This window comes from Lissotriton vulgaris, chromosome 2_1 (genome assembly GCF_964263255.1).
Source record: "Lissotriton vulgaris chromosome 2_1, aLisVul1.2, whole genome shotgun sequence".
Taxonomy (NCBI): domain Eukaryota; kingdom Metazoa; phylum Chordata; class Amphibia; order Caudata; family Salamandridae; genus Lissotriton; species Lissotriton vulgaris.
The window spans coordinates 1278507645-1278525934 of NC_141687.1; the positions used below are offsets into that span (position 1 = coordinate 1278507645).

Consider the following 18290-nt stretch of genomic DNA (forward strand, 5'->3'; position numbering starts at 1 on the left):
CAACAAGTTGATTGATAAAACACTGCAGAACCTGAGGCCCCAAGCCTCCCTCCAACCTCCCCTTCACCGTGACTATTCTACACACCCCACATTGGAGACACCCCGGACTCCTTCCGGGCAAACGGCCGCACAGGACCAAAGTCACTCTTAGGGTCCCAGGGAAAAATTTGAGGGGTAGGCAGAAAAGTCAATAAGGAGGCAGTCGGCAAAAGGGGTTTGGCACCCACTTGAGAAGTGTACCCACAGAATGTGAAGCAGGCACGCTGAGTCAGTCACCTCAAAGGGGTCCACAAGGGCCTTCTGGCACCAGCCCAGTTCTGAACAGCACAGCAGAGAGTCAGACAGTCTCTTGACCCTCTTCCGATCATTATTGTCAGAAGCGTTCCTCCAGGCCCAGTAAATAACTCTCACCACCTAGGCCGGAGTCGGGTAATACTACCTTGCAACACTGTGTCGTCGGTAAGGACTGGGTGAAGAGAGCGCAGTTTGTCTGCTGCCCTGAGGGCCAAGTAAGGGAACAGGCGATGAATGAAGAATGAAGCAGGGTGGGTCTCTCGGAAAGATAAGGCACCCCTTCAGGTACACGACAATCAGAGTTTCACCCAGGCAATCCGGGCAGAACGTCTGGTGTGTGATGACACGGGTCACATCAGACTGTTGCGGTCACGCTCGATGAATAGTTGCAATGCCGTACCTTCCTGGAAATAAGGCACAATGTCCAGTTGACGTAGATATTTGCTGCACCAGACAATTCCAATCATACATAAAAGACAAAGAGTTGCAATTTCCGTATCTCCCTGGAAATGTGGCACTAATCAGCTGCACGTTGATATTGGATACACAAATCAGTCCTGGTCACACACAAGAGTTGCAAATTCCGTACCTCCCCCGAAATGAGCACAAGTCCTGTGCACGTTGATATTGGTTATACCATACACTTCCCGTCACACACTAAGGTGCAAGCTCAGCAATGCATCATGAGGTAGAATGAAGCACTATTATGGTTACATCCCACAATGGGTAAATACGTTCACCACTAACAAAGCACTTATGCATGACAAGGTCTCCACGATAAGGGGGCCCCAGGCCTTAGATGCAGGCAAGACTTTGGAGCTCCACACAAGGCAATCTGGTCTCCAGGCACAGTTCTAAGTTCCTCGCTCACACCGTGCTACCAGTTGGAATCCAGCAGACGATGTGGGTACTTGAGAAGGCACCTCTCTCCAGGTGTCACAAGTAGAGGCGTGGGTCCCTCGTAGGAGATCTTTGATTTCCCTTAGACCTCCGAAGGAACAGGGGACAAGCTTAACAAGCCCTTGGAGACCACACTACAGTGTGCCACACAGCCGCAGGTAGTCGGCCCACGCCAGCCAGTCAGTATTCAGGAAAGGCATGCGGTCCCTTTCAATGGCAGTAATCTTCCTTGTGCACAACAGAGTCCTCTGGCAATGTGCACCACATAGTTCCATGTTCTCCGGTCCCACATCCCCACAAGCGCATCTCACCCTTTGCTGAAATATAGCACCAGTAGTTATCCTGAAGTGTGCCTTTGAACAGAGTCCGCTGGCAATGTACACCACATAGTTTGACACACATGCGTCCCTACCCTGCCTTTCACCTACCACTCCCTTCACCCACAGAAGATGTACCCTCGGGGTACTCGGGTGAAAGATCTTCTCTGGATGGCTCATGATTTACACAGGCCAGGTTGAGTAAACAAGGAATTGGGCAAACCCATCTGCAATGGCAGGCTGGACTGATACTTAGGAACACCATTGGTGCAGGCGCGCATACCAGCCTGCAATGGCAGGCATGACAAATTCTTAGCGACGCCATTGGTGCCAGTGCCCATACCAGCCTGCGATGGCAGGGTGGACACGTATTCAAAGCCACCAGGTAAGCACCACTTCCTAACCTGTAAAGGAAGGGTGCACGCGTTTTCGCACTGGATTAACAGGGGGAAAGTTTCACTCTGCCCTAAGGCCATCACAAGAGAATCAGTAAACCCTAGGAGGAGAAAGCAAAAAGTTTGGGGAAACGCTACCTGAAGGGTTCATGTCCAACAAATGGCAATAGCCGAAGGTAATGATCTTGTTTGGTATTGACTTGCTATATGTTGCCAACATTTCCCTGAATTGATATCCTGTGTTGCCTTGAATAAATCAAGGCGTGGCAGATCTGCCTAAGCTTGATCCTGTGTTAGTCTTACTTTTCTTCATTTATTTTTTAGAAGTTTAGTCTTGATTGTCCATATAGGGCAGGGGAATAAACATTGTTTACATATCAAAGGGTTTAACACCCATGAGATGCTACACTCCGGAGTATGCTGGACTCTTTTTGGACTGCCAGCTTAATGTGATGATTTTCTTTAGCTCGAGGCAGCCGTGGTTATTGTTTTCATCCAACGTTCAAAGGTTTCAATCATGGTATTGTCCGTTGATTGAGCAATCTTCTACGAAAGCAGGGGAGCCAATCTGCAACAGGAGAGATAGCATTAACATACGAAAAATAACCTAACCGTTTTCGCCATTTCCGGCAAACTCCCATAAGGATTGGAGATGTTCGTCTTTAATCAAGGCCAATGTAACTTCACTCTTACGTATAGCATGGTCGCTTAATGTATTCTGGATTATCTTCCTATACAAGAGTAAATTGAGCAGGACATATTATCAATTATGCAAGGAACAAGTTGGATCATATATAGTTGTAGAATCTTAATCATAATGATCATTAATAAGTATATAATCTAATCCTCTCAGTTTGGACAGAAAGATAGATCATCTATTATCTTGCATTGGCCATTCATTGATACGTTCATTGGTATTGTCCAGGATTCCTCTATTTCCTGAAAAAAACAATAAGGAAATTTGAAATGTTAGCATTAAAATCTCCCATTAGTATTATCCAGTGTGGGAGGTCTTTGAGTAAAAACTTCCTGTCATTTCTGCATCTGGGGAAAGAATAAATACTTAAAATTAAACACAGGATTGGTTTAGCTACCCTGGGATTTGTAAATGCTAGTTTCAAACCCTGAATATTTTTGTCACAAAGTGAAATAGTTTGATAGTTCCATATATATTTTTCTGAAAGCAAGATTGAAAGGCCACCACCTGTATGCCCATTTGGTATTAGATGAGGCGGGATTGGAAATCACACAAGAATTGCCTACTATGACCCTTGCCTCTATAATTGACGTTTTTGGGGGCAAATTATGTCCACGCTGGAATTACCCAATAACTGCAGTTTTTTTCAAGGTTGTGAGTAGGCCTGTCCACTTTTCAAGACCAAATAGCTCACAGTAGTTACAAATGGGGGTGGGGTCGCACACTACTCACACACCGGCGGTGTCGCCCCCAAGGACTCTGGTCAATGTAGTAAAGTGTTTGCGATGCATCATCTTTCGATCTTCTGCTATCTTCGCTGTCTTCGCCATCCCTGGACACGTGTTTCGGGGTATCACCCCCTCGTCAGCAGGGATAGGCCGTGTACTGGGGTTGCCGATGGCTGCCAATATCTGCCAGGTATAGTACCACTCAAGCGTGTAGGTGCGGGATCCCAGGCTCGTCAGCCCACTGCTCACGGGAGCTTTAAAGTTACAAATGGGGGTGGGGTCGCACACTACTCACACACCGGCGGTGTCGCCCCTAAGGACTCTGGTCAATGTAGTAAAGTGTTTGCGATGCATCATCTTTCGATCTTCTGCTATCTTCGCTGTCTTCGCCATCCCTGGACACGTGTTTCGGGGTATCACCCCTCGTCAGCAGGGATAGGCCGTGTACTGGGGTTGCCGATGGCTGCCAAAATCTGCCAGGTATAGTACCACTCAAGCGCGTAGGTGCGGGATCCCAGGCTCGTCAGCCCACTGCTCACGGGAGCTTTAAAGATACAAATGGGGGTGGGGTCGCACACTACTCACACACCGGCGGTGTCGCCCCTAAGGACTCTGGTCAATGTAGTAAAGTGTTCGCGATGCATCATCTTTCGATCTTCTGCTATCTTCGCTGTCTTCGCCATCCCTGGACACGCGTTCGGGGTATCACCCCTCGTCAGCAGGGATAGGCAGTGTACTGGGGTTGCCGATGGCTGCCAATATCTGCCAGGTATAGTACCACTCAAGCACGTAGGTGCGGGATCCCAGGCTTGTCAGCCCACTGCTCACGGGAGCTTTAAAGTTACAAATGGGGGTGGGGTCGCACACTACTCACACACCGGCGGTGTCGCCCCTAAGGACTCTGGTCAATGTAGTAAAGTGTTTGTGATGCATCATCTTTCGATTTTCTGCTATCTTCGCTGTCTTCGCCATCCCTGGACACGTGTTTCGGGGTATCACCCCTCGTCAGCAGGGATAGGCTGTGTACTGGGGTTGCCGATGGCTGCCAATATCTGCCAGGTATAGTACCACTCAAGTGCGTAGGTGCGGGATCCCAGGCTCGTCAGCCCACTGCTCACAGGAGCTTTAAAGTTACAAATGGGGTGGGGTCGCACACTACTCACACACCGGCGGTGTCGCCCCTAAGGACTCTGGTCAATGTAGTAAAGTGTTCGCGATGCATCATCTTTCGATCTTCTGCTATCTTCGCTGTCTTTGCCATCCCTGGAGACGTGTTTCGGGGCATCACCCCTCGTCAGCAGGGATAGGCCGTGTACTGGGGTTGCCGATGGCTGCCAATATCTGCCAGGTATAGTACCACTCAAGCGCGTAGGTGCGGGATCCCAGGCTCCTCAGCCCACTGCTCACGGGAGCTTTAAAGTTACAAATGGGAGTGGGGTCGCACACTACTCACACACGGCGGTGTCGCCCCTAAGGACTCTGGTCAATGTAGTAAAGTGTTTGTGATGCATCATCTTTCGATCTTCTGCTATCTTTGCTGTCTTCGCCATCCCTGGACACGTGTTTCGGGGTATCACCCCTCGTCAGCCGGGATAGGCCGTGTACTGGGGTTGCTGATGGCTGCCAATATCTGCCAGGTATAGTACCACTCAAGCGCGTAGGTGCGGTATCCCAGGCTCGTCAGCCCAAAGCTCACGGGAGGTTTAAAGTTACAAATGGGGGTGGGGTCGCACACTACTCACACACCGGCGGTGTTGCCCCTAAGGACTCTGGTCAATGTAGTAAAGTGTTCGCGATGCATCATCTTTCGATCTTCTGCTATCTTCGCTGTCTTCGCCATCCCTGGACACATGTTTCGGGGGATCACCCCTCGTCAGCAGGGATAGGCCGTGTACTGGGGTTGCCGATGGCTGCCAATATCTGCCAGGTATAGTACCACTCAAGCGCGTAGGTGCGGGATCCCAGGCTCGTCAGCCCACTGCACACAGTAGTTGTTGATACACACTGGTCATTGTTGGCACCTCGTGTTGGACCTTTTCGGTTGGCTCATGCAAGGGGAAATGACTCTGCAAGCTTGCTGGAGTTATGGTGGTGTGCAACAGCAGATCTCATGTGACCTGATGCAAAGTACACAGTGGGACCTGATAGGGTAATCTATCTACTTATCTATCTCGATGCATTTCTTTTAATCCCTATAGTTATCTGTCTCTGTCTAGATACAGATCTTCATCTAAATCTAGATCACTATAGGCCATCGCTTGTAGCTAACGGCATGTTGGTAGCATTTTTGGGTTCTAGGTTTGACTTTTAGCACCTTGGATGGTGCAAAAATGATTGACGGGGTGGGTAAGAGTCTCAGATCATGTGGCTGGGTAGCATTCTTCTGCCTAGATATGCTCGTTGGTGGGCACGCACTCTGCTCAAACATTGGGGCTTATTGTTAGGATTTTAGTGTAGGGCAGCGCAGCAAGGCACCTTGCCGCGCTGCCCTGTGCCAAAGAGAAAGTGCAGTAAAGCACCATATTTAAGCAATACACTGCATTCCTGTCCTTTCTCTCTGCGCTGGTGCTGGTTTGGCAGCCTAGCGCCAACGTAGGCACCCTTGCACTATGGTGCAAGGGTGCCTCTATTGCATGCAGGATTGTTGTTGTGCAGAAAGGGGCGCCTTCCTGCACAGAAACAACCCAAAGAGATGTTTTCCTCTTTCTATGTGTGCCACAGAAGGCCGCACACTTAGAAAGAGGAAAAAATGAGGGGATATAGACATATTTCTCCTCATTACGTTTTACCTTGTGAGGCAAACGTATTGGGGCTTCCCCAGGTATACATCAATTTGTAAATCTGGGGAAGAGTCAAATTCCATGGGTGTTGCGTTGGAAAACCCACCACAATACCCATCGCCTGCTGGGTGCAGAGTAAGGCAATGCAGCAGGGGTGGATTGGGATTAGAAATCGGCCCAGGCACGTTACAAAAAAGTGGCCCACATTTGCATATTGGTTTTCCGCAAAACACTGCTTTGGGGAAATTTTATAAAAACAGAGAGGACTGGGGGGTTAAAAAAATGCACATATTAGTTTACATTGGTGAAACGCACCAGGAAACAGGTGAGGCCAGTTTTACTCGGGCCCCCTGCCCCGCTCAATATGCATATATTAATGGGCTGGCCATGCAAGAGAAAGGGAGTGACACCTCTGCCGTTCATAAAAGGGAGGTAATTGACGCCCATCTGCCTCCTGAAAGGCCACTCAGGCCCCCACTGGGCCGCTGGCGGTATCCGAACAACGCAGAAACCACCTAAAACGGCGCCCAGGCTGCTCAAAAAAGCAGCCCACAGCTAGAACTGAACACCAGCCCCTCGGGCATTGCCCGAGTGCCCACGTTACCAATCCGACCCTGCGATGCAGCCATTTGCGAAGTGTCATCTGAGGCTTCATAAATTGAAATTAGAGCACTGCGTCACGCATGTGCCACTTTATGTGGTGCAAAAGTGATGCAGGGCTCTCATAAATAAGTCCCATTGTGAGCAGGATGGTGGTGGTAAAAATAGCTCCGTAAGCTAACTGCAAGAAAGGTAGGCCATAGTTACAGGGCATGTGAACTGCGCCATGTGGTACCTGTTGGACCACATCAAAAAAAGATTCCCCTTATGGCTCACATATTTTGTACATTATGACCTGGTTCACATAAATATTACATGTCCTTCAAGATATGCCAGTAACATGTTTTTTGGATTTATATTTATCAGATTTTATTTCTTTTTTTATAAATATATGGATATCAAAAACTTTTTGGGATACTTTTTTTATATAGCATTTCTTTCATACAAATTCATTATGTTCTTCTTAAACAATTTAGACAAATATAAAAACATAGTTCATCATCTAAACACTTTTTTCAGATTTTTATACACAAGAATTATAAAACTACCCTGATACCCACACCTAAACAACCGCAACAAATTGTGTTTGTAATTACAGATACCCTGTATCCACCTGATAAGCAGAAAGTGATTCTGTTGAGGTCCTGAGGAAGGTGGTACAAACCCACCGAAACGCGCGTCGACCTGGCGTGGAATCCCACATAACATTCTGTGGTTGTTACTCAGTCAGAGTTTTTCTCTTTTAAACCTTATATACAGAAAGAGTGTTTAGTTGACAAATGAATTGTATGAAAGTATATGTATGAATGACTGGTGAATGTGATTTAGGTGTGGGTATCAGGGTACTTTTATAATTCTTGTGTATAAAAATCTGAAAAAAAGTGTTTAGATGATGAACTATGTTTTTATATTTGTCTAAATTGTTTAAGAAGAATATAATGAATTTGTAAGAAAGAAATGCTATATAAAAAAGTATCCCAAAAAGTTTTTGATATCCATATTTTTATAAAAAAAGAAATAAAATCTGATAAATATAAATCCATAAAACGTGTTACTGGCATATCTTGAAAGACATGTAACATTGATGTGAACCAGGTCATAATGTACAAAATATGTGAGCCATAAGGGAAATCTTTTTTTGATGTGTTTATATTTTCCCCTCTCTTCCCTGGCTCTAAGTAAATTAAGAGGGGGCCCCCATTTTCATACTATTGTACCTGTTGGACCACACAAGTGGAATCTTTCGTTAGATCTATCTCTAATTATCTCTACTAATCTCTAGGTTCCATTTCTGACTATATCTAGTAATCTGTTTCATTTCCAACCTAGCAATATCTATCTATCTATCTATCTATCTATCTATCTATCTATCTATCTATCTATCTATCTATCTATCTATCTATCTATCTATCTATCTATCTATCTATCTATCTATCGCCCTCACTCCATCCATCCATCCATCCATCCATCCATCCATCCATCTATCTATCTCTGCCTCTTTCTGCATCTATCTCCTGTATTCAATTCGTATTTCTCCTTCTACCTGTTGTTTTCTGCCACTGTTGATCTGCCTCTCTCTGCTTCTAGCTGCCTCTATCACATCTAACTCTTTATATTTGTATGTCACTCCAACTGCCCGCCTTATATCTCTGTCCCCTTTTCTCTCTTCTTGTGTTTGGGCCTCTGCCCCACAGGCAGGCCCACTGTGTGTGACGGTCTCTCTATGAAAACGCCATTGGCGAACTCAAGGTGATCAGAAAAAGGCACCTTGTTTGGCCGTCACCCACTTTGCACTCTCCAAAATCTCCTCAGACTTGTCTCGCCTTGATGACGTGACGTCATAAAAAATCGCCTCGAAATGAACGCGCAAAGCTAACCTGTGCCCTCTCTCGCCCCTGCAGTTGTGGTGGTGGATAACACGCTGACCGTGATCATCGCGGGAGCCATTGGCGGGCTCATCGGCCTCCTCATCCTCATCTTCATCCTGAAGAAGATCATCACTTTCGCCATCAAGAAGAGCCGCGAGAAGAAGTGAGTTGGGGAGTGCGTCCCTTAGCCCCGCGGGTCCTGGTGGCGTCATGCCTGGCCTGGCAGCGGTGCCCCCGGCCTTCTTTAGCAGTTAGAGCGCTCCCATACATGTTTTTGTCTGAAAACGGGCAGCCATTTATTCACTCGGCATCGTGTCACCATCGGACCACGTCACACTGCAGTGTCACGCCTACACCTACATCGGGATGTAGCACGGTGCTGCAGTGTGTCAGCTTCGTGGCGCTATTGTACAGCACTGCACTGCCCTCTGACAAAACCATGCCTCCTCAGAAAGGACTGTACTGCAGTGGGACAGCTTCATGACATCATTAGATAGCAGGGCGCAGCCGCGTGTCACCTCCATGACATCATCAAGCACAGCTGTTTCATCGCCACAGCACCGCTGGCACGGTGCTTCATCATAAATAAAGCACAGCACTGCTGCCTGTCTACATCATGGCATCATACCGCATGGCACCGTGTCATTTCAATAGCATCATTTCTAAAGCACAGTGCTGCAGCGTGCCCTGTGCCTGGCGCCATAAACCACGGCGCTGCAGTCTGTCGAACTCTGGCTATCATTGTACAACGTCGTTGTGCTTGCAACAGCTTCGTGGCCTCATCATAAAGCACCATTCTGCAGTGTGACAACATCATGCGTCATCATAAAGCACTGTACTGCAGTGTGACAACATCATGCCTCATCATAAAGCACTGTACTGCAGTGTGACAACTTCACAGCACTTTTATAAAGCACTATACTGCAGTGTGGTACATCAAGGCACTGTTATAAAGCACTGCACTGCCCCTGACCACTTCAAGGCATCATCATAAAGCACTGTACTGCAGTACGTCAACCTCATGGCATCACCATAAAGCACTATAATGTAGTGTGTTAACTTAATTGCCTCATCACGAAGCATTATACAGTGTGACAAATCATGGCATTGTACAGCCACCTGACACCTCATGGCCTCATCATAAAGCATGATATCCAGTGTGACAACTTCACGGCGCTCTCGTAAAGCACTGTGCTGCCCCCTAGCAACGTGATGGCCTCATCATAAAGCACTGAACTGCAGTTGGACAACTTCATTGCTTCATCATAAAGCGCTATACTGCAGTATGACAACTTCATGGCCTCATCATCATAAAGCACTATACTGCAGTGTGACAAATCATGACACTGTTAGAAAGCACTGTACTGCCACCTGACAAGTCATCGCCTCATCATAAAGCGCTATACTGTAGTATGTCAACTTCATGGCCTCATCACAAACGCTATACTGTAGTATGTCAACTTCATGGCCTCATCATACAGCACTATACTTCCGTACGTCAAACTCATGGCCTCATCACAGAGCGCTATACTGCAATATGCATGCGATCTTCATGAGCTTATCATAAATCACCGTGTTGCAGTGTGCAGTCTTCCCGGAGCCCTCATAAAGCACAGTCCAGTGTGTGGCATTTTCACCGCACCATTACACCACACTGCCGCAGTGTGTCATGGTCATTACAATCAACTTAAAACACCGTAGCACAGTGTGAGAACTACTAAGTAGCGATAAGTCACAAACCTGCAGCGTGACAACTTCATGTCTTCCTTAAAACGCCCAGTACTGTAATGCGATCCCTTCATCCTGACCATACTGCAGAGTGACACTAGTACAGCGTGACACATCACACTGGGCACTGCACTCCATAGCAGTCTGACACTGTCGTCGGGGGCGGTTCTAGGCTCATGGCGGCCCTGGGCAGGGAGCGTGGGTAGGAAGTGGAACAGAGCCGGAGGCCGCCAAATCCCTGCCAAGGGCCTCCACGCAAATATGTATCCATCCTCAGAGGATTATTATATTAAGGATTATTATATTAAGGATATATATTGGCGTGGGGGCCCCTGGGGTTTGGTGGCCCTGTGCAGGTGCACAGCATGCACATGCCTAAGGCCACCCCTGCTGTCGTCACCATTAGAATACAGTACTGCAACGTGACACACAGACTCATTTAGCACAGTGGCGTAGTGCGACGTCATTAACACCATCTGAATAAATCACAGTACTGCAGCGTGAAACCATTACCGCCATGAGAATAAGGCACATTGCCTAGCATGACTCCAATATCATCATTAGAACAAAGCACTGCCCTGCAGTGGGACGCCTTCGTGGCGGTATGATGGCAGTGCTTAATTTGTAAAAAAGTAAGTGCAGAGTCCTTCTAAGCAGGCCATTGCAGCTTGCGCCACCCACTGACCCTGCCAATGCTGCAAGTGACAATACCAACACAACTACTAACCATCACACCTAGAAGTTTGACAATTCAGACTATTCTAGGCCTCCCAACACTATAAGAATGGAGTTGGGGCGGTATTATTAATTCTTAATGTATATTGAATTATGAAACTCTCTATTGTTGTGCGCATCTCAAAATTAGGTGAACACTGCCGCCATGTGGTCGACAGTCGTAAGTGCTGGTTATGAGAGTTACGTGCCGTGGCAATCACCGGAAACCACTGACTCAAATTAAGCACTGCTGCTGTGGGGCGCTTTCATGGCATCCAAACAGAGTATTGTACTCGCACCACTGGCGCCTGTCTGCCTTAGAAGCAGGGAAGAGCTTAGGGTGAGAACTGCTCCTCAAAATGTGGGCCTCATTCAGCCTAGCAGAAGTAGGTGGAATCTGGGTCATTTAAAGCCATGAAGTTTCTGCTCAGGTTGGGAACCTTGATTGCTCTTCCTTGTTCACGAAGAGCATTTTGTACAAGAGTCAGCAGTATCCCTGCCTTTAAAAAAGGTGCATTGCTGCTGTCATATCACCAAGTTCCATTTCTGTCCGTTTAGTATCATTTTACTAATTTGACAGCAACTAAGCCCCGAGCATGTTGTTGTGTGGATTACTGGACCTTCTCTGATTACCCCATTCTTTTGTTTCACACGCACCTGGCACCCTGCTGCTGCATTGGCTAGGTTGGTGTTATGCAGTTGCATATATGTGTGACCCACCTGCCCCCATCACCCAACTGGACTGGCTGGGAGACAGACCATCCAGGATGTGGCGTAACGTGGGTTACCAGCACTCGGGGCAAGACAAGTATTGCACCCCGTGGACCGTTAGCAATTCCTGGTGCAAATTTTTAAAAGAAAAAAAAAATTGGAGTATGATTTATTTCTTTTAAAATGTTGCACCCCCTAAGAATTTTTACGCCTGGGGCAATTGCCCCTGTGGCCCTGCCCACACTACGCCACTGCATCCAGGTAAATCCCTGCCTCTAGCAGTATAGAAAACATGAATCTAACTTGGGATCTGCAGAGTAAATTATAAACGCTAGCTAATCCCATTTATACATATATATATAGTATACCTCTCACACCTCCTGCTCCTTTACACCAATAGGTGCTGTGCCCCTAGACAACATAGGTTTGAGAGAAACAGGGGAACCCTACACACTAAGGAACCAGGGTAATAGTAATATAGGAAAAATAGTGGTTCCTGTGGAATGATATATTATGAGGTTATGATACATAAGCACAATCGTAATATAGAGGGTTAGATAATGGCAGAGAGAGAAGGAACTACTAACACACCGATTCCAGTGTAGTATATTTTATGGATTTTTTAAACAATAAAGTTAGGAGTAAACATTATACATCAAAACAACATTTGTGCATAGTGTCTCAAGTGACAAAAGGAACCTAAACCTAAGTGACAATGTGAATATTATATACAAGGTTTCTACAGTTTGTACAAGTCGACCATTATCAAAATAATTCCATGTAAACAGCAGCTATACACAATTATATGTACTGGGAAAATGGTTCGCTACTTCTGTTTGTCGATGGCGTTTCGACCCTCAAAACAATGTGGGGTCTCTTCAGGTCTATTGATGAAGGGACATCTGAATTTATGAATGCGAGCCTTGTGAAAATGATGTGCCACCCGTGAAGAATAGAGGAAAAGGGCTTACAGGCTGTCATCCAATGGGGTATGTAGGTAGGCCAGAGGAGCTCAATTAATTTTACGCCACAGCCGTAGCATTGTAGAATCCCTTTGCGGATTAATAGTGACAATGCACTGGGAGTTTCTCTCGGTTGAAGATTAGAAAAGCGGGACAGCGCTCCACGTGTAGATTCAGAAAAAGCCGCGTCAGTCAGCTTGATGGGGTACAGTGATCAAGCTGACTAAAATCCATAAAATATACTACACTGGAATCGGTGTGTTAGTAGTTCCTTTCTTGCTCTGCCATTATCTCACCCTCTATATTACGTTTGTGGTTATGTATCATAACCTCATAATATATAATTCCACAGGAACCACTGTTTTTCCTAGACAACCTAGGAGCACCTCTTTGGTCACCCATGCCCGACACCAAAATGCTACCTACATTGGATCACAGCAAATACAATACTGTAACAACCATGTGCTCCCATGCGATATACTGGGCAACCCATCTGAAAGTGCACGTCTGTGTCCCACAACGAGGTGTGACGAGCTATATAAATGCTACAATACCATATGGTCCAGCAGCGAAGTGCTCCAGAGATACCGGGTGGTCACTGCAGTCAGCGCGCAGTCAATTACCCAACTATCCCTCATAGACGTACGGTGGTGTAAAAGTGTGAGGCCTGAAGTCTGCACATGTGTCTGACTTACCCGAAAGGTTACCCCATCCTTACCATCACTGCTGTCCAGTGCTTGAAATGGAAAAATAGAAGTGCAGGTACTCCAAATAAAAGTATTACATTTCTCTTGAGAAGTGCAGGTTCTCTCTCTATCTCTCTCAAAATAAAAAAGTGTCAGTACTCAGTACAGGAGAGTACTGGCCTATTTAAAGCACTGCCGCTGTCACCTCACACCGCATCACCACCACTCTGCTCCTGGGATACCACATCATGTCGTTGCTGCAAAAAGGGCCCTGTAACAAAAAAACGTCCAAAAACCGGCCCTGGCAACGAGCGTGGTCGCACCCCCAACCCCCTTGCCAAGGCCGATTTTGGTCCTCAGTCCGGCCCTGGGCCAGAGTCTTTCTTGCATGTGGTGCTGATGACTGGTGTGTGATGTTACATGCCCTGTGGAGCATGTAGAGCAGGGGCCAATACTGCTGGAGCGGTAAGGCCAACCTCCCAACATAGGCTATCCCGGCCTATTGGATGGCAACCAAAATGGCGCGATGGCCTATCTCTTTGAGGTATTCAAGAAATCTGTAGAATAACCAGGCTTTTACTTAGTGTTTAATGCTTTTTCTTTTTGTAAATATGTGAACTGAGATACAGTGATATATTGTGATTTTTCCAGGATCATAGCATGTGGCAAAGTGGGAAATACAGAGGCAGAATTTGTATCCCCTAGCTCCATAGTCATCCATATATTTTGTGCTGAATGTAATAATGTTTGTTGCTGCCCCAAATTCAATCTTTATAAAGACACCAAGAGCAGTTCACTAGACGTCATAGATGAACTGTGCAACGGCTACTTAGCCTTTACTTGCAATTTTCTGAATTAAAACTAGGGATGCCTCTGAAATATGCAAACTCACTATTGCTCAAGCATTGCTCAAGCAAGAGAAGTCTGCATTCAGCTCGACTGCCACAGCCAAATTCACATTACTGTGAAAAGAGCCTGGCAGTAGGCAATTACAAAATGCACTTACATGAAGCTAGGCCTGTGTGAAAGTGAAAAATGTAATTTAGCGAAATCTTGTGACATTTCTCTTAGAATATTTTTGCGGTACCTCATGTGAAAACTCAATACATAGACAAACCTCATATAAAAAAGTCTCTCCAAATACCGGCAAGTGGAATTTTTGAGGCGAAAATGTTTTGTACGTGATTCCAGTGGGTCACTGGAACCATCCCTGAGGGAACACCTAGTTCTCCTCTCTGTTAACAAGAGGATTCCCACACAGTTTTGTTGATAGATTTTCAGTATTTATTCTTTGTAATATTTTTCAAAAAACGTTCATTTGGTTTGTTATATAATCCACAAATAAGGCATTATTATTTTCAATTCATATCCAATGCATTTCTGGCATTAAGACAAATAAATAGGAGAACACTGTTGCAACCCAGTAACAAAAAAGAGCAAACCAGAATAGTGGCAATATCTAAATTTTCCACATCAAGCAACAAATTTAAGAAAACCATACTCAAACATTGGCGAATGTTAACCTTAGAACCAGATTTCAACAACAGCTTTGAACATCCTCCTTTATTTGCTTTTACTAGAGCAAAAACTTTGGGTGAAATGATTCAACCACAAGTTCAAATATCAGAAACCTTCAAGGGCGCAAGAGCGTGCCTAAACTGCGGTCATTGTAACAATATCATAAAGGGAAATAAAATCAACCATCCCATGAAGGGTTATGAAATTAAACTTAAAGTAAATGCAACATGTGACACGCCAAATGTCATATATGCGCTAAAATGCCCATGTGGCAAAATGTACATTGGAAAGACAGAACGCCGCATAAAAATCAGAATAACAGAACATAAGTCCAACATTCAACTCAACAATATCAAATCTTCAGTAGCAGTGCACTTCATTGAAGAAAAGCACAATATTTCACAACTCAAATTTTTGATTTTAGAAAGTGTCAAGAAAATAGAAGGAAGGGACAACACAGAATACCTTCTACAGAGAGAAAACTTTTGGATATACAAACTATGTACCCAAAAACCTAATGGACTCAACGATAGGATCGAATTTTCTTGTTATCTATAAGAATGCTTCATTGGTACCAATTGGTACAACTGTGATTGTTATGAACATGTTACTGTTTTCATTAACATATATGAATTCTTCATTGTGATGCACATACCACTGCATAGCTCACCACACTAAAGCACATGTAGGTAGCATTCACCTACTATAGGGTTCGATTCCACCCCTTTTCTTTTTCTAATCGTTCATTTAACCAATTTCTCACAGTATCCTATTAGTTATTAGGCGTCTTTTACTGTTTCCTCACCTTACCAATAACAATCTCTATCAGACCCTTATGGACTCACCTATTACTTTCTTCTCGAGCGCGAAAAGCACACCATAGATAGTCTTTTTTTAGTTGCAATATACCACGTGACCGCAACTAACCCCGAACCGGAAAATATAATGGCGAACACTCTCTCGAGTGGCGTCTTCATGTAGGAGAAACCCAAGGTTAAAGGCTGCAACAAGGCTATTCATCAATGCGCGACAGGTTAGTAAACCATGACATCAGAGCATAAACCATGACTTTTCATGGACCGAATACGAACACGAGATAGTTATTCATTATTTGTCTTTCATATTTGTTTTTAGCACATAACAGCCACGGTCAAGGACAGGCATGTGAGTTTCAAATCAAACAAAACAGTCTTTCATTTTTTACGCTTTTCACTCTACTCACGTTTTTCACAAGGGATACCAGTTGGTGAATGCACTTAAATGCACTAAAACCGCTATGTAACAAAATAATAATGTGATACAATGATTACAAACATGTTACACTTTTGTTTTTCTTAACAGTATTATTCCCTGATGAAGGGCAATGTAAGTGCCCGAAATGCATTGGATATGAATTGAAAATAATAATGCCTTATTTGTGGATTATATAACGAACCAAATGAAAGTTTTTTGAAAAATATTACAAAGAATAAATACTGAAAATCTATCAACAAAACTGTGTGGGAATCCTCTTGTTAACAGAGAGGAGAACTAGGTGTTCCCTCAGGGATGGTTCCAGTGACCCACTGGAATCACATACATAACTATTGAGTGAGGCGCTTGAGGGGTAATAACGCCACCTGCGGTGAACCTACAAAACAAACAAACAACGAATAAACACATCAGCTGTGCACCCTTCCAACTCAAAAAAAAAAAAATGATGCGAAAATGTCTCACACAAGACATTTTATGCTCCTGCCGGACATTTTATACACAAACGAACTGTGCACATTTTAGGGTACCATGAAATTCCTGTATTTCGCCCGTGTAATGAGAATTTCGCATGGGTCTACATTAAAAACACCTTTTCAATTGCCCAAAGAAGTGCATTGACACAAGGTGGCATGACAGATATTGAAAAAGAGAACTTAGGAAGAAAGATGCCCCAGGGCCACATTATATAGTATTCCGAACTATTTTGAAAGATGATCTTGAACTCAAAGGGACAACTTGATGGGACAGGAAAGAAAATACGACAAATGAGAATGTGCATGGAAATAACATTATTTAAAAATATGTACCTACAAAGGTTAATATCTGTCTGCAAGTGAATAAATGTAAATATGATCTCCGTGAATATTTGGGAAAAGATCTGCATACACTTCATTGCCATTGGGAAGTTTACATTTCCATGTTTGTAGTACAATGTTTTTGTGTTTGCTCATTTAACATTCATTGTCCATGTTTCTTCAACGGTTGTTTGGTTTATTATAACGTATTGTTTATTCAGAAGGTTCAGCCATGCAATCAACAATACACTGAGTTGAGTTGCTATCAGACATCTTAAAGTGAATCCAGTCTTAAAATTCCAAAATATAAGTGCTTCACACAAACTAATGCTGAGCAGTGGCGGCGGGCAACATTAAAATATGGTGAGGCACGATACCCACACAATTTCCTATATATGTTGCACAGAGCCACGTCCGGTGTCTCTCTCCTCGGCGGTGACTCCAGCAGACAGCGGGATAGGACTTCCTCCCTTGTGCAACTTAAAAATTCCAACCAATTTGCAGCTCCAGGATTGGTTGGAGTAGGCTAACCCAGCGCTCATTTTGCATCTGGCGGACTGTGTGTGCAATCCCTTTGTTGTTTATCAGTCCTGGGATTGTGCAGGCTGAAGTGCGCATGTAGGCAGCTGAACAATCTGACATGTGCACTGGCAGGGGCTGCAGTAACAGTGCAATTACACCAATCAACCCCGCCTCCTGCGCTCATGCGGTAACAGCACGAGCCTGCGATCTAAATAAAATGGTATTTATTACCATTTCAATAATGTGTGTGCCTACTGCACTCGCAGCGGGTGGGGCAATGCTCCTCCGCCATAATAGAGGAGCTGCCACTGAGGTTAGGAAGTTGTAAAAATTGCGAAAAACTGAATTTCTGGAAATTTCTTGTTTTTATTGTAGAACATTACAAATGAAAAACATAAGCATTTATTATTCCCGGCAAAGTGTTACAGCTTTTGGATTGGTAAAATATCATTGATGAGTAAATGGTAACAATTTATGAGTAAATGGTAACGCATTTCAGACTGGAGCTCATCAGAGGAGTATTCCTTATTCCAGATTTGAGCAAGTGTCCTGGGCAAATGAAACCAAACAGCTTGGAAGCTTAGAGTGATGCATACATTATGCAAACAGAAAGCGGAATTCTGGGTAGTTCCTATTATATTTTAGGCGAAGTGAATTCCAAGTCAAACAGATTGATTCACCTGAGACTTATCTGGAATATCTGTGTTTCACCAGAAAAAATGAGCAGTGGGTTAAGGAAATGCCTTCTATGCCTAGCCCAAAAAATGATACACGCAATCCAGAACTTTACTCTACGCCAGTCGGGATTGGGTTCAATTTGAA

General features: G+C 44.8%; 1 protein-coding gene across 2 annotated transcripts in view; it reads left to right on the forward strand.

Annotated features, from left to right (window-relative positions):
• SCN4B (sodium voltage-gated channel beta subunit 4) overlaps positions 1 to 18290 on the forward strand; it is a 413320-nt gene that overhangs the window by 227747 nt on the left and 167283 nt on the right. For both annotated transcript variants that reach the window (XM_086957010.1, XM_086957011.1), the window contains exon 4: positions 8613 to 8742. In XM_086957010.1, coding sequence (XP_086813136.1) covers positions 8613 to 8742 — 130 coding nt within the window. The remainder of the gene's footprint in view (positions 1 to 8612; positions 8743 to 18290) is intronic.